The sequence below is a fragment of the Populus nigra genome, chromosome 15, assembly GCF_951802175.1.
Source record: "Populus nigra chromosome 15, ddPopNigr1.1, whole genome shotgun sequence".
Taxonomy (NCBI): Eukaryota; Viridiplantae; Streptophyta; class Magnoliopsida; order Malpighiales; family Salicaceae; genus Populus; species Populus nigra.
Window position 1 is genome coordinate 2,769,328 of NC_084866.1, and position 24,932 is coordinate 2,794,259.

General features: G+C 35.1%; 1 protein-coding gene across 7 annotated transcripts; it reads left to right on the forward strand.

The window, feature by feature from the left end:
• Positions 1–4,067: 4,067 nt before the first annotated feature.
• Positions 4,068–24,627, forward strand: LOC133674483 (helicase and polymerase-containing protein TEBICHI). 7 transcript variants are annotated; one of them, XM_062095602.1, is made up of 31 exons: positions 4,068–4,310; positions 4,530–4,957; positions 5,061–5,295; positions 5,395–6,213; positions 7,403–7,467; positions 7,666–7,771; positions 7,889–8,089; positions 8,723–8,920; positions 9,214–9,375; positions 9,464–9,700; positions 9,991–10,203; positions 10,350–10,700; positions 10,914–11,066; positions 11,641–11,865; positions 12,231–12,449; positions 12,587–12,704; positions 13,811–15,012; positions 15,174–15,371; positions 15,808–16,067; positions 17,609–17,798; positions 17,916–18,023; positions 18,312–18,664; positions 19,127–19,235; positions 19,319–19,459; positions 19,677–19,773; positions 19,860–20,035; positions 20,130–20,353; positions 20,443–20,553; positions 22,693–22,837; positions 23,018–23,126; positions 23,630–24,627. In XM_062095602.1, exons 1-26 carry the CDS (start codon positions 4,278–4,280, stop codon positions 19,958–19,960), a joined length of 6,522 nt encoding a protein of 2,173 aa, XP_061951586.1. In that variant the 5' UTR covers positions 4,068–4,277; the 3' UTR covers positions 19,961–20,035; positions 20,130–20,353; positions 20,443–20,553; positions 22,693–22,837; positions 23,018–23,126; positions 23,630–24,627. The 7 variants fall into 7 exon arrangements, with proteins under 7 accessions (XP_061951586.1, XP_061951584.1, XP_061951583.1 ...); XM_062095600.1 differs by lacking the exon at positions 23,018–23,126 and having other exon boundaries at positions 20,120–20,353; XM_062095599.1 differs by lacking the exon at positions 23,018–23,126.
• The last annotated feature ends 305 nt before the right edge of the window (positions 24,628–24,932 follow it).

Here is a 24,932-nt window from a genome sequence, read left to right on the forward strand (position 1 = left end):
GTCGTGAACCAACTATAATTCTAGAGGCGGTGGCTTCACAAGATCGTTGGATATGGCATGCCTTTTTTGGAATGCTTGGATCATTAAATGATATTAATATTCTTGATCGGTCACCTATATTTGCTGCACTTGTTGAAGGTCGTATTGCTTATGTCAATTATATAATTAATGGGCATGAATATACAATGGGATACTATTTAACAGATGAGATTTATCCTAACTGGTCAACCTTTGTTAAGACAATCCTAAGACCATTAGGAGCAAAGAGAAAATATTTTGCAAGCAAGCAAGAGTCTGCAAGAAAAGATGTGGAAGGGTGCTCCAATCTCATTTTGCAATTGTACGTGGACCTGTTCGATACTGGGATGAAGAAACGCTTGCATATATTATGAAAACTTGCATAATATGATTATTGAGGATGAAGGAGCAATGAACCTTGGATTTGACCATGAACATGAAGTCAATTCCTTTATATCAGTGTCACATGGTGAAATACCAGAACTACATGATTTTCTTCAACCTCATAATCGAATTAGGAATAGAGCAACTAGCTCTCAACTACAAGAAGATTTGATTAAACATTTGTGGGAACAATATGACAACGAGTATAATCTTTAGATTTGAACTTCTTATGTTATCATAATTTTCAAGTTTTTTATGTTTTTTGTTTTTCATTATGGTTGTTATCTTTTAAGTTAATTAATCCTACTTATTATTGTTAAGTGTTAAAGGAACTTCAAAAAAATATTATGAATTAATATCAATTTCATAACAATATATTTAAAAATTTTCTACATATTTAATTAAAAATACATTATATTACAATAAATCAATCAAAGTTAATTAAAAATTAAAACCCCTCTTTTGCATAATTTCTAACTTTCTATTTTGAAAATACGCTGCAGAAATTGAATCCAAATTAGAAATATCAATTTTCATAATTTGTTCTTCTTTCTCAATCCTGTCCAATTCTTGTTTCTCTTGACTTTGTTGAATCATCATGGCTTGTTGCTCTAACATAATTTTACTATCTTGTTTCTTCTGATCCTCAATTTTAACTAGAGTATCCCTGAATTGTTGTAAGAGATTCGTTACAGATACCTCCCCAACTTTATCTTTTCCTTGTCTATGTTTAAGTCGTTCTTTTGCAGCCTTCTGACCGATTGGTCTATCTTGATAAATCAATGGTTCACTATCTTCTCCTAAAATAATAGATTTAGGGGTAGATAGAGTTGATGAAGCCGGACTTGCATTGACATGACTTTTTTGTTTCTTGTTTGACATTTGATATTGACTTACACACTCAAATTGCTATTTGGGTTCATTTCTTAAGATAACCCAACAATGTTCTAGTTGAAATTGTTTGCCAACGCAAAAAGCATACATTTGCCGAGCATCATTAATCTGGTAAAAAAATAAATAAATTAAATAATGTTAAAATGTGTTAAACAATTTAACATAGAAATGAATATTAACATTACACTTGATTCTTCGGCCATTCCACTTTGCTGATGATTTTCAATTTGAGTAACAAATCCAACAAATTTACTGATTTCTCTATTTATTTCTTGCCATCTACTTGAGATGCTTATTTGAGAATGATTATTCAAGTTTCCTCCATTCTATACAAAGTAAGCATGTACGCGAGCCCATAACTGTTTTGTTTGTTGTTCAACTCCTGTAATTGGATCCTTACTTGTATTTAGCCATGCAGAGACAAGTAAACAATCCTCATTTGGTGAGAAATTTTTACTTCTTTGTGATTTTTTTGCCGAATGGACATTTAAATTCGAGTATGTTAAGTCATCAATTAATTGATTAGAATCACTTGGTTGAGAGAGAATATCTTCTGACTCACTCATAAGAAAGTTGGTAAAAGAGCTTGGAAAATTTGAATCCATCTACATTAAAAAAAAAAAACTCAAGTTAAAACCTTATAAGAGAGTATAAAAGAAGCTCACATTCAATGTCTAGCAATTTTGTAGTTTTCATACATGCGAATTAATAATAAGCATTGCCTCCTACTTGTTCTAACATAACAATTTGACCATTTTTTGGAACTAAAAGAGAATTGATATACCAGTTTAATTGCATTTTCAACAAGAAAAAATATAATTGACCTCAAATTAAAACAGACAATCAAAAATAAATTTTAAATATGTCACTCTATCTTTTTATCAATATCAACTACCATTATTAATTCCTCTTAATTTTATCAAAGATAACAACATAAATAAAAATTATCTTCCTTAACCCATATTAAAAACATAAAATAATAAAGAAATAAAAATCATTACAAATATTAAATTAACAACAAAAGGTCTAAAAAATTAAGAGATATAAAAAAGAAAATAGAAAAAGTTTTTAAACAAGTATACCTTTTAATTTCAGCTAATTAACACAACATATGTTATTAATTAACCGGAGAATAATTGATTCTTGTTTTTCTAAATTTGAGAGAAGGCTGAGGCACAATACAAAATTTTAAAACTACAAGTTCTTTCCTCTTGCATTTAAAGAAAATTCCTCTTGCATTTAAAGAAAAAAAAAAGTTGTTGGGCAATAGCTATAAAAATAGCCGTTGGCCAATAATTATTTATTTTGGCCATTTCTACAGTGAAATGTAGAAATGGTTGGCCAGCAAACAAATAACCAAAATAGCTATTTGTTTGAGTGCTGTGTTGGAATGAAAAAGCTGAAAGAATAAAAGCTAAAGTATAATATTTAGTATTTGCCTTTTTATTTGTCTCATGCGATGCATTGGAGATGCTCTTAGAGCAACTCCAACCGAGCAGCTAAATGAGAAGCCAAACGTCCTTTGCCTTTTATTTCTTCACTGTTTGCATTCCAAAAGAGGAGCTAAACAAATAGCCAAAATGGCTATTTGTTTCCTTAACAGCCATTTCTACATTTAACTGTAGAAATGGCCAAAATGATAGTTGTCGGCCAACGAATATTTTTATAGCCGTTGGCCAACAACTTTTTTTGTTTTTAATATGGAAGAAATTTTCTATAAATACATGAAGAAAAAACTTGTAGTTTTAAATTTTTTTATTGTGTCTCACCCTTCTCTCAAATTTAAAAAAACAAGAATTAATTATTCTCCGGTTAATTATTAACATCGGTTGTGTTAATTAGCTGAAATTAAAAGGTATGCTTGTTTAAAAGTTTTTTCTATTTTCTTTTTTATATCTCTTGATTTTTTAGACATTTTGTTGTTAATTTAATATTTGTGATGAATTTTATTTCTTTATTATTTTATGTTTTTAATATGGGTTAAGGAAGACAATTTTTATTTATGTTGTTATCTTTGATAAAATTAAGAGGAATTAATAATGGTAGTTGATATTGATAAAAAGATAGAGTTACATATTTAAAATTTATTTTTGATTGTCTGTTTTAATTTGAGGTCAATTATATTTTGTCTTCTTAAAAATACAATTAAACTATTATATCGATTCTCTTTTAATTCTAAAAAATGGTCAAATTGTTGGCGGTTATGTTGGCGGTCATTTTTTCAAAGTTTGAATTTAAATTTACTTTTAAAAAATTAAATTTTTAACAATAACATATAAAACTTAAAATTAAAAATATTCATATAAATAAATTTTAAATTATATTTTTTAACTTTCATATTACTTCATTAATTTTATATTATTTTTATAAATTACTCATATTAATTATATAATTAATAACATCATAATTATATTATATATAAAATATCTAAATTAGTTATATAATTATATTAAAATTAATTTAACATGAAATATATTAAAATATAAATGGTTTTTTTAAATAGCTTTTTATCATTGGAATGCATATAATTCAAAAAGCTATATTTACACTATTTAAAAAGCTATTTTTTTTATTTAGCTCTTTAATATAACATTTTTCATTGGAGATGCTCTTACACTATAACAATTTAAAAATGAAAAAAACAATTTAAAATAATTTTTATTTTCAAATCTTTTAAAAAGCACAGCCACGCTGAAATATCAAATATGCCCAAAAATTAATAAAATCATATGAGGCTAGGAGCCACCTCCCATCAAGTTTCCCATAATTTACTACCATGCCACTCTCGCCTTGTAGATTCTAGACGGAGCCCACGTGAGTGCTCGGATCCAGCGAGTACTTGGCGCTCTTGCCCTCACCAGTTTGAAGTTTCAAATCTTTAACGATGTCGTAATAGCTCCCTTCCCAAGAAAACACCACCGCGTGAATAAAAATCCTAGGGTTTTGCAGATCACCGTCGAAATCTCCCATCTCCTTCTCCCATGTCTGATTCTCCTCGGACTTGCATCGATCAGGTGGGCCCCCTAAACCCTAGAAACTTCCCAACGGTAAAAAAAATCGATCTTTCTTCAAAGATAAAGAAAATCTGAATCTGAATTTTGAAAACTGGGTTTGTTCGAAATTAGTCAAATTTGAATTCAGATCATAGAAGATTTGAACTAATTTACTATATTTTAGTGCGGATTTAATTATTCCAACACGTGCTATGCTTGTGTCTGTGATTTAATTTACAGTTTTTTGCGTCGAGGAAGAGGAAATCTTCGTCGCCGAATTTGAAGTCGGGAAGGATCGAAAAAGATGCAAGAAGCAAAGTAGTTGAAGGGTCCCCCAGTGCCAAAGGAACTTTGGATAATTACTTGGTGAACTCGAAGGATGATAACCGTGGGCGTGGTCTCTTGGTTAAAAGAAGCTTGGCATTGGGGATTGATGAAGTTTCAAATGAAGAAAAGGAGGAATCTTTTGTGTCTGGTCGATTGTGCGTGGGAAGTTGTGAAGGCGGCAAAGAGGTTCAGAAGGAAATGTCTCAAGGTTCGTCCATTGCAGGAAATGTGGGAAATATTGCGGTTGAAAGGGTTGTGAAGGGTTGCTTGGATCTGGGGAATGGGGTGGAGAATTCGGAACTAAAACAGTTTGCTACTGATTTTTTGTCTCTGTATTGTGGGTAATGTAGTTTAAATTTCTGTATGTCCATTGAAATTATGTTATGTAGTGTGTTTGTGTCTGTTTTCACTATGCAAATGTCATTGCTAATCATTTTATTGCAGAGAACTTCAATCAACTGCAACTTCACCTTCAAAGACAAAGTTGAATGACCATAAGCGAAATGGTGGTCCATTGCTAGTGGATGTTGATTATAAAACATCCAAAAAGAGGCTTTGCATGTCCAATCAGTTAAATTCTGAAGTTGAAACCCCTTGTCCAATCGAGAAGAAGCCAGAAGACAAGCAATCTGCTTTTGTTGTTAAAAATGGAGCATCTGTTTTCAATGCTTTTGGAGAGGTAAAATTGGTGTCTTATGAAGCAGTCTTATGACTGTTATATGTGAGGTTTCTGGTTTATGACCATTCTTTTCCTCCTACTCCTGCACTTTCATGGCAGGTAGCTGTTGGTAATGATCCTGTTCAGCTTCAAGCAAGCTTGAGAAAATGCAACAAAATGGCTAACTCAACGGTAAATATGGCTGAATGCTGTACACCAGGATCATCAATTTGTAGAGAACGGGGTAGTGATGGTCCCAAATCTACACGTGGAAGCTCTATCTTTTCACCAGGAGACGCATTTTGGAATGAAGCAATTCAAGTTGCTGATAGTTTATTTTCTGAAGCTGACAATCCTTTTGTCCAGGCAGTTGGAAATATCATTAATGGGAAGTCTGGCAACCTGTCACGGGAATTGTTAAACAAAGTCGGCAGCAGAGGTTGTTCATTGGAGTTTATAAGGAAGCATATGGAAAAAGTATCTCCACTGCCTGTCAAACAACTTGACTTACTATTTGAGGACAGGAACTTGGAAGTTAGCACCCCAACCTGTGCTAAAGATGATTCAAATGTGGACAGAAGCAGTGAAAAATCTGAGCACGGTTCTAGTAATCTAAAAAGCTTACAAAATGCGAATATTGTAACATATCATCTCAAAGATGAGCCAAGAGAAGAGATGCATAAAGAAGAGGAGAAAACAACTGTGGATACAGAGACCACAAAGAAAGTGGATTTGCCAAATCAAGATGCCAATAGCATTATATATCATTTGCCAGTTAAAGAAACCTGGAATGTAATTGATAATAATGAGTGTGTTGAAGCTGAAACTCCTTCAAGTTTTGGGCCGCTCAAGGACCGGTTAGATCTTAGCAACTGGCTTCCTCTAGAAGTATGCAGCATATATAAGAGGAAAGGAATTTCAAAACTGTATCCTTGGCAGGTATCTTCGAACTTCTGAATCACAATGCTTGAGGTTGCCTTTATATTTTGCTTAGTGATCAGGATGGAAATGACAAGGTTTATTTTGTTATCTCTCCTGCTTATACATAAGTTACCCACCTCGTGCTGCAATTTTGGGTGTTTGGGCATACTATGGAGAGACTCTCCTATCTCTTTCATTTTTGGGACACAGATGTGGATTAGGGTCCACTTGTACTGGCCCCAGATATAATTCTTATGAGGTTGGTTTTCACCATCATGAAATAAGAAGACTTCCACAGACTGGTGTAACTTGTACAAATTTTCAGGGTAGTTTTGGGTTGCCACTAGTGTATTTCTTGTGGAATTTGTTTGTATTGGACGCAATCACATTTAGTAAAACTCAGACAAGTAACCGGCTACTTCATTGGTTTAATTCAATGGCTTGTCACACTCCATCCTTACCAAATTGATGTTCGGATATGTAGTCCAATTTTAACCTGGACAGAGATGGATCATTAGAGCCAAAGTTTGGGGTGTTTTTTTTGTTATATCAGGCAGTAGTGCCAATTCCTGTATTATTTTCGTCACTCAAAAAGTGAATAGGAGCATCTTTAATCGAGGTTCAAATTTACCCTCTGAATCTTTATATTGCTTTCTTGCAGTCTTTATCTCATAGAAAAAACCTTTCTTAGCTTGGGAGTATTCAAGCATGTTTTGTAATCCCTTTTCCAGTGCACATTTATTTTATTTCAAGATCGCTCATCTGAGTTCCAACTTATCTACTTGTTGCCAATCCTTTTTGTTTTGGTTTTATTGTATAACTTGGTGTAAAACTTGATTTACTTTTGATTTTCAAGTGTTGTGCTTTCCGTTTGTATTCTCTCCATATTATTTTTCTGATCTTATCTATATGTTGTTTGGGCTTCATTATATACTCTTTTCCTTTCCTTTTGTTTTAATGCTTTTCTGCACAGGGCGTGTACATATGAACTATTCAAACTCTCATATACAATTTCTCAATTTTAGCTTTTGATTTGCCAGAGGTCATCTATAGAATATTTTTCTCCAGTATTCAAGCACAATTATGCTTCCAGTGGGGTTGCAGAATTCTTTTTGTATTTATTTATTTATTGAGATTTCTGTGTTGGTGCTCATATATTTCAATATGTTTGTCTGACTCTGATGTATTCGGCTGTTCTGTTTTCCAGGTTGATTGCCTTCAGGTGGATGGTGTTTTGCAGAGACGAAATCTTGTATATTGTGCGTCTACAAGGTACTTTTTGTTAATTTGATTTCAGATTATATTCTGTAACAGATTTATACATTTTCTATCACTTATTTCTATTTTGTGCCAGCAAGCTTGTTGTTTAGAAGGAGAACAAGTTCTAATCAATGTTTTCCTTCTCCTTTCCCCTTTTGGTTGTGTCTTATGATGCGGTATTCATTCCTTAAACATGTTTGCTTGCCACAGTGCTGGTAAAAGTTTTGTTGCGGAAATTTTGATGTTGCGGCGGGTTGTATCAACTGGAAAGATTGCGCTTCTCGTACTTCCCTATGTATCAATTTGTGCAGAAAAGGTCTCTTGATAATTTTGTCATGGAATTACGAAATGTTCTTACTCTTTTCTTAGTGCATGACCTGTTTGTGATATACTGTATACCATGTATATTTTATCCGTGTCTTAATTTTCCCAGGCAGAACATCTGGAGGGCCTTCTGGAACCTCTTGGTAAGCATGTCCGGAGTTATTATGGCAACCAGGGTGGAGGAACACTTCCTAAAGATACTTCCGTAGCTGTCTGCACAATAGAGAAAGCAAACTCCTTAATAAACAGATTACTGGAAGAGGGTCGTCTATCAGAAGTTGGAATCATGGTGATAGATGAACTACACATGGTAATTCGAATCATAGGTTCCCATGAATGTAAAACTATGTCTCTTCTTGTATATATCTATATGGCTGTTTGTTCTTTAAGTGAGAACATTGAAACAACCCCATTATGCATGAGGTAACACTTTGCGTCCTTAGCTGATGACATTTTGAAGTTTCATTAATATGGAGTAAAATTACAAATATGCTCTTTAAGTTTCACCCTCCAGAGTCCAGACCCTTCTTTTCATTCTCTCTTAATAACTCCGTCCCTCCCTCTTCCTCAATCTTCACCGGCACTTACAACTGTAAAGAGGTGCTTTAATGGGAGTGTGCAATGTGAAAAAATCTTGTCACCCACAGAGAAGCCTAATCACTGTTCAAATCTTCCTCTAAAACTTTGTATGTTTCAGGTACAAGCATTTTTGTTCATTCAAATAATCTCTAGATGTTTTTTTCCCTTTCTAGTGAAATGACATTTGATCAACAATATAGGAAGAAAATGTTATGTAGAGCAAAACTTAAACTGGATGTTTTCTATGATTTCCCTTTATTTAGACATGTGATTTAAGTATGACTCATACAGCTTTCATAAATTATTCATTAGGTTTATTTATCTGTGTAATTTAAGTATTGTGGCCTTTTTTTTGTGTGGACAGGTTGGTGATCAGAGCAGGGGTTACCTTTTGGAACTTCTGCTGACAAAGCTTCGTTATGCTGCTGGTGAAGGCAATTCAGAATCCAGCAGCGGAGAAAGCTCAGGTACAAGCAGCAAGGGTGATGCTGCTCATGGTCTGCAAATTGTTGGGATGAGTGCTACCATGCCCAATGTGGCAGCAGTTGCTGATTGGCTTCAAGTAAGTGGGTTTACAAAAGATTGTCCGACTAAGGTTTTTTTTAATTTGTGTTTCTGTTTCTTCAACTTACTGGTCAGCCATAGGTGAGAGTCTTTTAATAAACATATAGGACCAGATTAATCTAGGTACAACAGCTTTTAATTGTACTTCTATACCATACAGGATGTTTGTTTGCTCCTACCTTTTCAAGAACTTGTTTCTCTGCCACACTGGCTGTATTATATGTTTTTCTCAATATTATTGTGCATTTGATAGTTTCGTCAAATTGTTTTTGCAACCAATCTTTTGTGCAGGCAGCACTATACCAGACAAATTTCCGACCGGTTCCACTAGAAGAATACATTAAAGTTGGCAACACAATTTATGACAAGAAAATGGATATTGTTAGAACACTTTCAAGAGCAGCTGACCTGGGTGGTAAAGATCCAGATCATATTGTGGAACTATGCAATGAGGCAGGGACCCTTCTTTTTCTAATGTGAATCAAGCTGTATCCAATTATTAGAAAGCTGAATAATTTTGGATGGCTGTTATGTATTTTAGGTTGTTCAAGATGGACATTCAGTGTTAATATTCTGCTCTAGTCGAAAAGGATGTGAATCAACTGCGAGGCATGTTTCAAAATTTGTGAAGAAGTTTTCTATTAACATTCAGAATGAAAGCGAGTTTGGTGATATTACTTCGGCCATTGATGCACTGCGAAGATGTCCTGCAGGATTGGATTCAACGTTGGAAGAAACTCTACCTTCCGGGGTTGCCTATCATCATGCTGGCTTGACGGTATGATTTCCTGGCACTCTTTTTTTATCTATGTTCTGGTAATCTAATTTCTTGCAACTTTTATTATCTATTTTTCATGATGTGTTTTATTTGGTGGATAATGTGATTTGTATATATTCATTCATGTACTCTTTTTTTTTAAAAAATTATGCACTTTATTGTGTGGAATGGTGCAAAAGGATCTATACAGCCAACCCCAAGTAGTTTGAGGCTTGGTTGTTGTTTTTAAGTATATACTTCATTTCTATTAGATGTGTCATCAAAGGATTATAATGTTCTATTTCTTACAGGTAGAGGAAAGAGAAATTATTGAGACCTGCTATCGTAAAGGTCTTTTGCGCATCTTAACTGCTACATCTACCTTAGCTGCCGGGGTTAACCTGCCTGCTAGGAGGGTCATTTTTCGACAACCCAGAATTGGTCGTGATTTCATTGACGGGACAAGGTACAGACAGATGGCTGGTCGAGCTGGTCGAACTGGAATAGATACTAAAGGGGAAAGTGTAAGCTTATCCTAGGAACTTGCTAGTAGTATTTGAATAATCCGTGTTTTATCACCTTACCTTTAATTTTGCTGAAGAGGGCATAAATTTATTTTGAATGAAATTATCCTTTTCCATTTAATAGTTGTATAGCTTTACCTGATCAGGTACTGATTTGCAAACCAGAAGAGTTAAAAAGAATTATGGGACTTCTTAATGAAAGCTGTCCACCATTGCAGTCGTGTCTATCTGAAGATAAAAATGGAATGACACATGCAATTTTAGAAGTTGTGGCTGGTGGGATTGTTCAAACTGCTAATGATATTCATCGTTATGTTAGATGTACTCTTCTCAATTCTACAAAACCGTTCAGGGATGTTGTGAAATCAGCACAGGATTCACTTAGGTGGTTGTGCCACAGAAAATTTCTTGAATGGAATGAAGATACCAAGTTATATGGCACAACACCTCTTGGACGTGCAGCTTTTGGCAGTTCTCTTTGTCCAGAAGAATCACTTGTAAAGATCTGTAGCCTTATTTTTTCTGCATTTTTCGCTCCATTTTCAGACCAATGTTTTGTTGGTTGCATCCCTTTTGTTTAACATGTTTTCCTAAGCATTCTCTCAGTGAGTTTGCTTGCTTTTCAATTTTTTCTCTCTTAATTGTTGTAGCTAACTATTTGACACGTGCCTGTGCTTTCATTTATTGTGGTTTTTTGTCTGGTTTCCTAGATTGTGCTAGATGATCTTTCCAGAGCACGAGAAGGATTTGTGCTTGCGTCCGATTTGCATTTAGTGTACTTAGTCACACCAATCAATGTTGATGTTGAGCCGAACTGGGAATTGTATTATGAAAGGTTTATGGAATTGTCTATCCTTGATCAGGTAATGTTGCTGGTTTTGATCACCTTGTGTCAGTTGATATAGGGCATTCTTTTCGTTGCAAGTTGGAGACAACTGATACCTTGTGGCTGCTTTCCAATTTTTGTGAGAGATGGACTTCTGTATGTTGAATCTATATGTTTGGTGTGTGACATGTGATTTCTGAATAGCATTCTTTCATCCTGGCCAATGGTCTTTTCAGATGTAACCTGCTTGGTGATATTAAAGCCACATAGAGTTCAAATCTTTTGACCTCTCTATGTAGATGCCACTTAGCACAGAACATATGATCAGAGCACCAAGTTCATTAAAATTCAAAGAGTGACAGGAAAGAAAAAACAGTAGAATTGAACCAACATAATTTCTTCATGTAATTAGTTCATATAAACTAACAGATATTGGTACTATTATGCATGATTAAATTACTAAACAGTAGAAATAGAGGCGATGTCTTTCCTCTGCTCATTTTTTTCCCAATCTTTGAGTTATTGTTTCACATTTGATTGATCTTTTCTCTGGATTTTCAATAATGCTTTAAATTTCTTACCCTTTTCTTTTCCAATTTCATGGAATGAAGTCTGTTGGAAATCGAGTTGGAGTTTCAGAGCCATTTTTGATGCGGATGGCTCATGGAGCACCTATGCGCAGCTTGAACAGATCAATAGATAATACAAAAGCCTTGCATGCCAGCAAGTATGAAAACCAATCTGGGGTTACAAACAAAAGTGCCATTTCAGATGATCAGACACTTAGGGTGTGCAAAAGATTTTATGTTGCTCTCATCTTGTCAAGACTTGTGCAGGTGTTTCATCCCTTTTCATCTTTCCTCCAATCTGATCAATAGTATTGACTCAGGGAACCAAATATTTTCCTGTGCGATTCACATCTTTTTGAGTACATCTATTTTTTTGTGCGTGTTGGCATATAATACCATGTGTAAATTGCATATACTAAGAATATACATTATTGGTTATTTCTTTATCCTGAAAAAAGTATATTTATCAAGTATTCTGCTTATTTATTCACATGGTTACTTGGATATGATACCTAATATTTCTTTATCATGGGCTGTGTTTGCTTCTGCTTGCTAATAAATGCTGATTTTTATATTTATTTTTTTAGTTCATTGCTTTGCTGAATAAATGCTGTTTAAATTCTGGCATAAAGGAAGCACCTGTACCTGAGGTGTGTGAAGCTTTTAAAGTTGCTAGAGGCATGGTCCAATCCTTACAAGAGAATGCTGGAAGATTTGCTTCTATGGTTTCTGTGTTTTGTGAAAGACTTGGATGGCATGATCTTGAAGGTCTGGTTGCGAAGTTCCAAAATCGTGTTTCATTTGGAGTACGAGCAGAGATTGTGGAGCTCACTAATATTCCATATGTTAAGGTAATCAATTGCTTCTATTTTTTTCCTGCAAGATTGCTAACACATAGTTGTAATAGTTATTTGTCATCCTGTTGATGCTTCAAAGTTTCTAGTTAATGATTCAGAGATGGCCATTATTTTCATTGCTTCATTTGTAGGGTTCTCGAGCAAGGGCACTCTATAAAGCAGGGTTGCGTACACCTCAAGCTATTGCTGAAGCATCTATTCCTGAAATAGGCAAAGCACTTTTTGAATCTTCATCATGGTCTGCACAAGGTGAACTTGATAGAGTTTTCAGCACATGACCTCTTATACGATGATTTTGTGTAGAAAATGCATGTTATCTCTATTCTAGCTAAAATGTCCTAACTGAAGACTTCCCTTGGTGTAACTTACATGTGATTTCTTCTTTTATGGGAGATTATTTTGTGATTCTTACAGAATTTATTTATCACAGAATTCTTTCCCCACTTTGAGAGGTTTGTACCTTTTATATTTTGGAAGAAAGAAATCACAGATTTATGAACATCATGCCAAGTGGCAGCAGATTCTAGAATGTTGTTGCATGCTTTAGGTTTGGCAATTTGTAGTGGATGAGTTTCTTAGATAGGAAAACGAGTCTTTCTTGTGGTGTATGAGAAACAAATTCTTGGTTCGGATTTTGTGGCACGCCCAAACATGCACTCTGTCTGTAGGACTACATGTGCACCTGCACATTGTATCTGTGTATAAAGATCTATTTACATTCAAATATAATAGTTATATTTCGCATTGAAGTTGTGTGTGTAGGTGCACATGCCTATATTTCAGTTTTGTCCTGTCGTATTCTTTGTGATCCTTTATTTTTCTTTTTGTGCTCAGCAATTTAGGTTTTGGTATATGGATTTAGGTTTCATGTTTATCATTGAGGTTGAGATTTTCAGGATTTAACACTTAGATGTAATTGAGTTACAGCTATAAGGGTTTCTAACCGAGTTTGTTCTCATTAATGACAGGTTTAGTTTTGGGGGTCTTAGGGAAAATGTGCCTAAGAGTTTAGGGTTGTATATTCAGGATAGGTTTGCAGGTTAGGATCCTAGGGCATATAGTTCTTTTTTAGGTTTTAGTGTGTAGAATTTTGGGGTGAGGTTTCATTCTTGGTTGTTATTTCTGTTTTCTAAACATGCATCTATGGATTTCTGATCTAAATCTAAGTATCTCATATTTAATATCATACTTGTAATGGAACTTTTCTAATATTTGCAATGATGTTCCTACTACATGCCTTCTAATAGAGACTTTGTGTACCCTTGTTGTCTCTGTTGTGTAGCATGCATTTATAGATGCATGCATTAAATATTTGGATTTATTATGATTCACACAAGTTGAGAAAATTGATGCAGAAGGTTCAGCACAAAGACGCGTGCAATTGGGAATTGCGAAGAAAATCAAGAATGGTGCACGTAAAATTGTACTTGACAAAGCAGAAGAGGCAAGGGTTATTGCTTTTGCAGCTTTCAAATCACTTGGATTCAATGTTCCACAATTTTCTCCGCCTTTGTTATCCAACGCTCCTGAAAATCTTGTTGAGCAAGGAAATGCAGGTACCTTGTTTGGAGATAAATCTAATATCATTTTGCATGTGGACCAAAGAGATCATGCTTCATCTATGCTGTTCATAGAAGGTAGCAAGAATTCTGGTAAAGTTACAATGGGAACCGGAGAAGACAAACTAATGAAACCAGTCAGTGTTGGATTGGTAGTTGCTGCAGAAGGAAACTCAAATGGTCCCATTCAGTGCTATATTGGTGCTGAAAATTCTACAGTACCGGCTAAGAAATCTTCAAATCTTGGCACCGAGCTTTGTACCACTGTTGATCATAAGAATAGTGCAGAAACAATCCCCTCTGTACAATTTGGACATAGTGGTGATGGAACTGGGACCAATGACCGGATCACTGATACCAGAGTTCAGGGGCAGTGTAGTGGAGAGAATTTAAGTAGTGATAAAAAGGACAGTGCTTGCAAGAAGGGTCCTACTAATGCAAGTAATATTTCTGGTGGATTTGATTCTTTCTTGGATCTCTGGGATGCTACCCAAGAATTCTATTTTGATATCCATTATAACAAGCGATCAGAAGTAAATTCTGTCAGCCTATTTGAAATACATGGTATTGCCATCTGCTGGGAAAACTCTCCTGTGTACTTCATCAATCTTCCTAAGGATCTACTGTGGTCTCATAAGCAAAGGAATGATTCAACTCCCAGTCAATCTGGTGACAAAAATAATGTTCAACCACCTGAGAATTGGTTGGAGATAGTTCGAAAGAGATGGAACAAGATTGGAGAAATAATGGGAAAGAGAGGTGTCCTAAAATTTACTTGGAATTTGAAAGTTCAACTTCAGGTGCTCAAGGGTGCTGTAGTTTCCATTCAGAGATTTGGCTGCCCGAGTTTTCCAAGGAAAATATTCGGTCCTGAACTCATAGACAGTTCGCACTTAACATTATCCCCTATTAACATTAAAGAAGCAATCGACATGTGCATTGTGGCATGGATTCTTTGGCCTGATGAGGAGAGAAGCTCCAATCCGAACTTGGAGAAGGTAATATTAACTAGCTGCATTTAAAATGTGAATCCGAAGATTAGCTTGTGCAGTCTGTCTTTGAAAGGGGAAGTTTCCTTTCCTTTTCCAGATAGGCACCTTTTCTTTATTTTTTTCTTTCCTGTTCCACTGATTGTCATGATGATGAGTTGATGATGCAGGAAGTCAAGAAAAGGTTATCAAGTGAGGCTGTGGCAGCTGCTAATCAGAATGGCAGGTGGAAGAATCAGATGCGAAGAGTTGCTCATAACGGCTGTTGTCGCCGCGTTGCACAAACAAGAGCCCTATGCTCTGGTCTTTGGAAGTTACTGACTTCTGAGGGACTCTTTGAAGCACTTAAGAACATTGAAATCCCGCTGGTAAATATTCTGTTGCTTTCAGCCATACTTCCTTAAATGTAAATTTGTTTCTAGGCATTGAAAGTTTAAACTTTTATACGAGATTTCAATAAAATCAGAGCTTAGTATCTTGAGCTTCACCTTACTTATTTTCATGGAAGTTGTGGGGATGGTAACACATGATCGTTTGGTAGAGATTCTGTTCTATATTAAATTCCTTTATTTGTTTTGTAGAAGAAAAGTTGCTATCAAACTGTTTAATTGGAAGCTGCTATCATCTAGTGTTAGTATCTTCATAGAATCTTGGCCTCTCATATGGCTGGTCATGCACATCCACAAATGGTCATGTGATGCGAGATATTTTTGGTTTTGGAATCACTGAGCCAGTATCATTAGTAATTTCACTCTGTAACTTGATGTTCACATTACTAATCTATTGCTTGCAAATTTGTATCAGGTGAATGTTCTTGCTGACATGGAGCTTTGGGGGATCGGTGTTGACATGGAGGGGTGCCTAAATGCACGCACTGTGCTGGGGAAAAGGCTAAGGTATCTTGAGAAGAAGGCTTATAAGCTGGCTGGCATGACATTTTCACTGTACACAGCAGCAGACATTGCAAATATTCTATACAGACACTTGAAGCTTCCCATTCCAGAAGGACACAATAAGGGGAAAAAACATCCTAGCACTGACAAGCATTGTTTGGATTTGTTAAGGTATGAGATGGTCTTACTTTCTAGTACCCAATACCTTTAAGTGAAAAATATGCTAAGCACATCTTGCAATGTTTGTATATGCAAAATGAATGTCCAAGTTATCTATATAGATCTGCGTTTTCTTTTGTTTTGTGGATAATCAAGTGTTATTCTTGCTCCTGGAGAATGTCATGGCTATGGCTTTTGTCACAAATACACAACTCTTTCTTATTTGCTTACAAGATCAAGTAATTTGGATTAAGTCTTTGTTGAGCTGTACAATGCCCTGAATGGAGTAATAGAATTGCTCTTGTGGTCATTTAGAGCAGCCCACTTCTACCTTTACTCTTAATGTTTTGGGCGTAATGCCTCTGATAAAGTCTGAATATTTAATAAATAGGATGGATTATAATTGTTGACCTTATAGTTTTTCAATGTGAAAGTTTTAATTGCATGATGGAATACCCCATTGACAATATATATGTGTCAGTTGATTTATGGGTCTGAATTATCTGGATTTATCTGAACTACACGATTCAATTTGGGTTAGCTAATTCATTTAGATCGGATTTAGGGTTGGGTTGGGTTACAACCTGAATCTTTTTGAGGCAATTTCTAGTAAGAGAAAGTTTGGGTACCCAAGTTACCTGGACTGTAATTTCTTTTTTCTTTTTTAATTTTGTCGTATATTATTTTTGGGCCTCCAAAGATGCAAGGCCTGCATATCCTATATCCTACAATGGAAATAACATTTTTATCTCTTGTTTAAATTGCAATTTGTGTTATTTTTCTTCTATGCTTATGTTCTAACAAAAGTTGTTGAGATGAGAATCATCCCTTTGTTCATTACCCTTTTTACATCTTACAAAGATTTTCACCTTAACTTTTTATTTGTCGATTTAGGGTCTGTTTTTTTTTTTTTTTTTTTTTTTCAATTCACAAATGGATTGTAAATAAAGGGTATTTGTTTCCCAGAATGATTTTGATTACAAACAAAGCAGTTTATCTGACATTGGTAAAACCAATATTGATATATATTATTATTAAATAGGCAATTTAATAAAAGATAATTAGTTCACATAAGTCCCTGTTAGTTCTTGTCATGTTGTCTCTTGTTTTTTAAGTTATATTATTTTAACTAATAAAATAATATTTTTATTATAAAGGGCCCAAAAAATTCAAAATGGGCTCAGTTAACTTGAACTACACGTTTGGGTTGGGTAAGTTTGGCAACATAAAATTGGTTTGGGTTGGGTAAGTTTGGCAACATAAAATTGGTTTGGGTTGGTTAATGAAAAAGAAAATTGGGGAAATGTTATTCATCCTGAATTCCCTTCTTCCAGCCTGAATTACCAGAAATGACCATCCCTAATTGAAGGCATTACTTTCAAATTTAGCTGGCTTTTACAGTTTATTGATTACTGGCCCATGTACATTTTGATTACAAACAAAGCAGTTTATCCTGTCATGCTCTGGGTATCTAGATGATTCATGGTGGCTTACTCGCTGCATTTATTATGTTTGTGAAAAGAAGTACATTAATAGGATTTGTTTCCTTTCAGGCATGAGCATCCTATTGTTCCAGTCATCAGAGAGCACAGGACATTAGCAAAGCTTTTAAACTCGACACTGGGATCAATCTGTTCACTGGCGAGGCTATCTATGGAGACTCAGAAGTACACACTACATGGCCATTGGCTCCAAACATCAACAGCCACTGGTCGGCTTTCAATTGAAGAACCTAATCTTCAGGTTACAATTATTTATATTCACCCTTTCTTTTGTTACAGTTATTCTTTTCTTTTCTTTTTTTGGTAATCTGAATTTAATTTTAGTGCTGGTAACCATTCTTGCTTTTGAGTTATGCAGTGCGTTGAACATGCAGTTGATTTCGAAATGAGTTCAGATAAAGAGGGGGATGATGCTGAACCTGAGCATTATAAAATAAATGCCCGTGACTTCTTTGTTCCTACTCAGGTAATATGGTCATTTAGCTTGTAACCTTGTCTCATGCTTCTCACTTAATGAATTTATATGTATTTGTAGTTATTATCCAGTATATATCAAATATCTTCTTAGAACTTGAAAGGATAGCCTGGAAAAGAAAAACAGTCTAGGGTATTAAAAATCCTTGAGCTAATTTAGCCCCTTTCTTTCGGTAATGCAAACTGGAGAATGATAAAAGTTTTGTGGGGCCTGTAGATTATGCTTTCTATGCATCAATCCTAATTCCCAAAGGATCTAAAGCTCAAATTCTTATTGCAGGATAACTGGCTACTGTTAACAGCAGATTATTCTCAGATAGAATTGCGGCTGATGGCACATTTCTCTAAAGACACTGCATTAATTAAACTCCTTACCAAGCCACATGGCGATGTTTTCAACCTGATAGCCGCACGATGGACTGGGAAGCCTGAAGCTTCTGTCAGCTCAGTTGAGCGAGATCAGACCAAAAGGATGGTCTATGGAATTCTTTATGGAATGGGTGCTAACACTCTTGCTGAACAACTGGATTGTAGCTCTGATGAAGCTGCAGAAAAAATTAAAAGCTTCAAAAGTTCTTTTCCTGGGGTTGCTTCCTGGCTCCATGAAGCAGTTGCATCTTGCCGTGAAAAAGGGTAAGGGTGTTATCTTATTGCAGTGAGTCTTCACATGACTTATTTTAGTTCTATTGTCATCTTATTCTATTTTTATTTAGTTCAAGTGGGAAAGGTATTGCATAATTTTGATGTCATTTTGGATGCATATATTTTCATCTTTTTTATTTGTAAATGTTTCGCTGTATATGTTTTTCTAATGCATATCATCATAATTTTGAAGTCTTTTTGGATGCATGTATTGTCATCTTTTTTATTTGCAAATGTTTAGCTGTACATGCTCTTCTAATGCATATCATCATTGGTATCAAAAGTTGTCTCTTGTATTTTCTATTTGATGGCATGCGAAGACAATCCTTTTTAAATCAAGAGGCGTGTAGCTCTGTATTTAAAGTAACTTGAGATTATGCATGGCATTCAAGTTTTCTTCTTGTTCCTCAAGATTTAATTGTCAGTATAAGTATCTATTTACTGTTAATTCAGATATGTGGAGACCATTAAGGGAAGAAAACGGTTCTTGTCGAAAATAAAATTCGGAAATAGTGAAGAAAAATCAAAAGCTCAGAGACAAGCAGTTAATTCTATCTGTCAGGTATAGTGATTTTTTGGGATGGTCAAAGACATTAGGACAGCATGGGTTAATAATAGTTTCGTCCTGATAGCTGCTTCTTACAGGGATCTGCTGCTGACTTAATCAAGATTGCAATGATAAATATACACTCTCTGATTGTTGATGGAGTTGATAGGCCAGAGTCTAGCTCTTTACATGCAAACAAGTTTCACATGCTGAAGGGCCAATGCCGAATTCTATTACAGGTTACTTTGGAAAACTGCTTCAATTTCTTCAGTTTTTTTTTTTTTGAAATATTCCTTCATTTCCAATGTCTTTGAGAAGTATATATAGTAATTGCTTGGACACTGGAACTCTGATCTGTGCATTTGTTTGTCTATGATCCGTCAATCCAGCAAGCTGAACTTTGAGTTGCAGTGTCATTTGAGAAAGTTGATAAGAATCTTGGTGACTACTATTCAGGTACATGACGAGCTAGTGCTGGAAGTTGATCCATCCTTGATCAATGAAGCTGCAGTGCTGTTACAAATGAGCATGGAAGATGCTGCTTCTCTTCTTGGTATGTGTTCAATACCTTTTCTTTTTCAAAAAAATCTTGACATCTTGATAATGTAATTAACCATAATTGTACAACATTCATTTCAGTTCCTTTGCATGTCAAACTAAAAGTTGGAAGAACCTGGGGCTCTTTAGAGCCTTTCCTTGCTGATCAACATGTAAACGAAGTTCTTATGCCTGAATCATGAGGAACGAGTTGTTTGATAAAGAAGTAAACAGTTGCGTGGTGTTAGAGGCGAAGATTGTTGGCAATTTGGACCGCTGTATGTTATGTGATTCAATTGGTTAACAATATTTTATTTTATAAGATGGAAGATGTAATTTCAGATCTTCTGATTTAAGTATAGTTTTATGCAGAGATTCCAGCTTCTATATTTATGCTGAGCAAAATGTTCCCCAAGGAGATGGAAAATTTTATGAGCTCCACTTGAATTGCGGTTTTGAAATAATAAGCCTTGACCTGATGTTATCTGGAAGGTTGAAAGAAGAAATCACAGAGGTGCAAAGGAACTGCTTCTCCAAGGTGGGCAAGCTAATGAGATGACTAGATATATTGCCTATGTGTTTCACCAGAGGATCATGTATGAGTTCTCTTGGAACAAAGACTTACAGTGTCCTTCATTGAGCTTGCCTTTTACATACAAGTGCTAATGATTATTTGTTTTCACAGATTGGCTGCTGATCCTGCCAGTGCTAGGAAATCATGAGCACATAGCTATTCCAAATTCCTACAAGGTCACCTGCCAAGCAATTGCTAACGTACTCAGTGTTGGAAAAGAAGGTATGTATTGGTAACAAGGAAGCCAAATTAGTTGAAATAAGCACATATCGCAGATGAGATGCATTTTGTTTGTGCTCTGGTTGTATTGTATCTCTGTCACCATGCTCATTGGATATATGATTGAGCTCTGGGCACACTTTATTTCCATACCACGTAACAAACCAATGCATAGGAGCTGTTGTGGGTCACCATCTATGTTTTTGACTACACCATCGGTTAGCTTAATTGGCAATAACATGCAAACTAGTGGTTGTCCTAGGTTTATCAGGGCTTAAATGATGCAGGCCTCAGTGCCCTGAGGCATGGATGGGATATGTCGTCCAAACATTGCCTGGAAGTTTTATATTTTTCCAGTTTCCATCATAATGGCTTGTGAAAAAATGTCTACTGGTCCTTCTACAGAGTATTGTATGCTGCAGGAATTATATTTCTGCCTTAAAGGACCTTCAATATTGTTTTGTAGCTGAAGAATTTAACTCATGGTGCACAACTTGCAAAATAGTTATGAATCTCTAAGACAACTTGCACGAGGAAACAAGAACCCACATCCATTCTGTACCTCAATTGTGTCTGCACTTCCTGTTGATAACTTCCAACAGTGGACAGGATATCAAACCCAATAGTTTTCTCCTCCTATTTCTTGCAAGTATGTAGTGTGCAGTGATCACACACAGCTGATTTTGGATGCCTATGATAAGCATTCAGAAAAGAAAAAGCGGAGATAAAGGAATTTTTTGTGCTGCAACAATGGAAATCATAACTGAACGGATAGAAACTAATGGCCAGCTAGTTGAAGAAACAAACATGAACATACCATGATGTTCTTTTTTCCTTGAATTTCTGTAGCACTAACGTTTTCTATTACTCCAATTATTTAACTCTCCCCTCAGTCTCTCTCTTCCAAATTATTTGTACCAGTTTTCTCAATTTTTTCCTCTTCTATCCTATCTCTTTAATTGCACACACATCTCTCTCTCTTCTTTCTTGTATTGATCTTGTAGTGCTTTACTGCTTATATAAACAATGAAATACTTGTTTAATAACAATTTTGTGTCATGGCTCAATCAGTTGAGGCGCTTGTGGGGAGGGCACAAGTTGCGGGTTTGAGTGTTGGGAGTGCTTCTACTTTCTCACCTTTTGTTTTTAAATCATCTGCCCCCTTGATAAACAAATAGAGGAGGGTCGGGTGTGCGAGCCTAGCCTACCACGTGCGCGTGGGCTAGGCTCTTTGCTGGCTTTTTTTTCTTTGGTTTTTTTGACTTTCCAAGAAAAATTTACCGGATTCACGTGCTATTCAGTTATGACATGTTTTTTTAAATATTGTTATAATTTTTTATTTGAATTTTAATAATTGTTCTTCAATTATTATGTTTTTGATATGAAAATAATAATAATGAATTGTTTTTGAAAATTTGATTGAAATCAGTTGTTTATTATTAAAATGTTTAAATAGATTTTGAACATGATTTTATTATATTTATGATTTTTTTAGCTTTCAATCATACAAAATATGGACATACTATTTTGATATTTTTTGTTAACTTGCTTTAACAATCATAAACGATATTTTTTTTTTTAAGAAACAATGCTTCTAGTTATAAACATTATATTGTCTAAGATAAACAATAGGAAAATTTATCATTATATTTTTTTTTTCAAAACAACTATTTTTGGGTTTAATGATAATATCAAATGATTTTTTGAGACTCAGATTTTTTTTACATTTAAAGAAATTTGGGTTCTGTGTAGTATTGTGCAGGTATACGAACTGGTTTTTATCTATAAGCACTTCTCCTTCCTGCTGTCTTTTCTTCAGATGGAAAAATATTTGCTAAGTTTTCCTATATTCTATCCATACATAATATTCATCTACCTTCAGTGTATGATTGTAGTTTTAGAATTAACGAAAATGCCAATTGAGCAGAAACCGTAGGCTATGCTTATTGCTTAAATAACAAGATTTTAAGCTGAAGAATTCTTCTTCAATAACATTCACCAGAAGTATTTAAAATAGGAGCAAATACCTTGCTTTCCAGCTGGATGAAGAGAGGCCTGTGGCAATAGGCTTTAGAGCATGTGTGGCTAATCAACCCTTCATTTTTTTTTACCTGAAATTTGTCTTAAATTTTTGTGTTGCAGTTTGGTTGATGTCTTCTTTCAAATGACGTTATGTTTGGAATAAATGAAGGCCTTAAATCTCTAAACTAGATTCATCATATGAGTTACGAAGTCAACCATCTTTGATTGATATGGTGATCACTCAAGTGGTTGGACTAGCTATCAGGTATGAAGGCCTTAAATCTCTTTTGCAGCTTGTTTGTTGGCTTAGCATATTTTGTTGGTGTAATAACTAAATGCCATGAGTAACTGGGTAATTATTAACATTAAAGTGATCATTTTTCATCAGCTATTGGGATTTGAATAAAATAAACAAGAATAATTGGATATTACTGTCTATTCACAGGAGTTTATCACGGTGAATGCCAATATTAGTAGATATCCAGTTGGGGTCTTCAGATGCTTTCTTGGAGTAAATATTATCTAGCAACATTATGCTAAACTTCTTCAAGCATGTATGACCTGTTGATTTCTTTTTTTAATTTCATGGAGATTTCCTTATTCTCCTTATTGCATTCTTTTATTCTCATAAATTCTCTTCACCAATTGAAAAAGAAATTAATATGGGATAAAGCCTCTCTCTCTCCATGATTCTGCTTTAGTTTTTCTCTTGTTTGTAATCCATTTTCTTAGTGTTTAATCATTTATTTTATCTTGGATACAATGAGATTGTGACTGTAGTAACTTCACAAGATTTCTAAGGGGCTGTGTCAACCATAATTATTTTGAAATCCTTCTAAAAACTTGCCTCGTTTAAAACGTGCACATGGGTATGAAGGTGGTTTGGTCAGCCTACACATTTTCTATTTTCCTGAAAATAAACACAAAGGCATGCTATGCACGTGTGATGGCCAAGTTATCTTTCAGTCTTGCAGTTGACATAATTGTGTCCTCTAATTATTATAGTGTTTCTTTGTTTAGTTATTCCTTCTGATAGAGAGAAAAATCTGTGTTACAGTTAGCATGGTAAGCTGGGACATTAGAGGAGAAGAGTGAACTGCAGGCTGAGGCAGCAAAATTGAGCAGCAGCAGGTTGAAGATATTAAGCATGTGATGGAATTGTAAACACGTGATTCATATGTTAGTTGAAGTAATCAGTTGCAGTTTGTTAGTTAGTTTAGAAGATAATAACGGCCAAGTTAGTTATGACTGAATGGCCAACAGTCCAGGTAGTCATTGATGAAAAATTTGCAGAAATTGCGAGATCTTTCTCTCCTTTATTGTCCTCCCTTTTCTAGCAACTTGTAAGGAATCTTCTTACAATTGGTATCAAGGCCACTTTCCAAGGGTAAAGGAAGGTTGCTTTTGTTCCTGAGATACCAACAATGGTGGAAAACAACAAGATCAAGGCTTTAGAGGAGCATGGTAGGAAGGTTGATGAGCATATTCAACACCTACAAGAAATTACAGGAGCATGGCAAGAAGCTTGATCAGATCAACTCACAATTGGAAGCCATAATGACTATGTTGAAGGCTAACTGAGGAAGTCAGGAAACTGAAAGAGTTAACACCATAACTGGAGGTATTATTCAAAGGGTGAATCCGCGAGGAGATGGGCTTATGAATCACAGAGGAGATTGTTTTGGTAACCAAGAAGCAGCACGAGTGGGACATCATATGGCAATGCCAAGGATTGATCTGTCAAATATCCATGGATACATAAATGCAAGAAATTCTTCAAGTTAAACTACATACCAGTACACCAATGGGTTAAAGCTAGCATCACTATACTTGGATGGTAAGGCAGAAGTTTGGTACAAAGGGTTCTTGTATGTAGAATAAAATTTAGCAAGCTAGGAGGAGTTTACAAAAGCTTTGTGTTTAAGATTTTGCAATAGAGAGGATGTGGTGGAAGAATTCAATAAGTTAGCACAAAACAAGAGTGTAGATGAGTATGTGGAAACATTTGAATAACTCAAATCTTTAATAAATGCTTTGAACCTTTCCCTCTAAGAATCATGTTATATTTCAAGCTTTGTAAAGGATGATATCTGACCAATGTTGAAGATCCTCAAACCTACAATGCTGGTACAAGTATTTGAACAAGCCAAATGGCAGGAGGAGTCCATTAATGCCGTAGCTAAGTGAATAAGATTCTTGCAGAAGAGCAATCCAGTTTACAACTTTGGAAAGATAACAGGCAACTCTTATGCTAAACCTTTTATTCAGTCAAATAATGAAATAATGGCCAATACTAAACAACCAGAAACATTGCTGGACAAAGAAGAAGACTAGGTCAATGTTTTAAGTGGTGAAAAATT

What these genes read in the sequence shown, in the direction of transcription:
- LOC133674483 (XM_062095600.1), top strand. Translation starts at nt 4,278, where the DNA reads ATGTCTGATTCTCCTCGGACTTGCATCGATCAG. An exon ending in CCAATCCGAACTTGGAGAAG is followed by an intron (nt 15,013 to 15,173) that starts GTAATATTAACT and finishes TTGATGATGCAG; the next exon opens with GAAGTCAAGAAAAGGTTATC. An exon ending in CAGTTAATTCTATCTGTCAG is followed by an intron (nt 19,236 to 19,318) that starts GTATAGTGATTT and finishes TGCTTCTTACAG; the next exon opens with GGATCTGCTGCTGACTTAAT.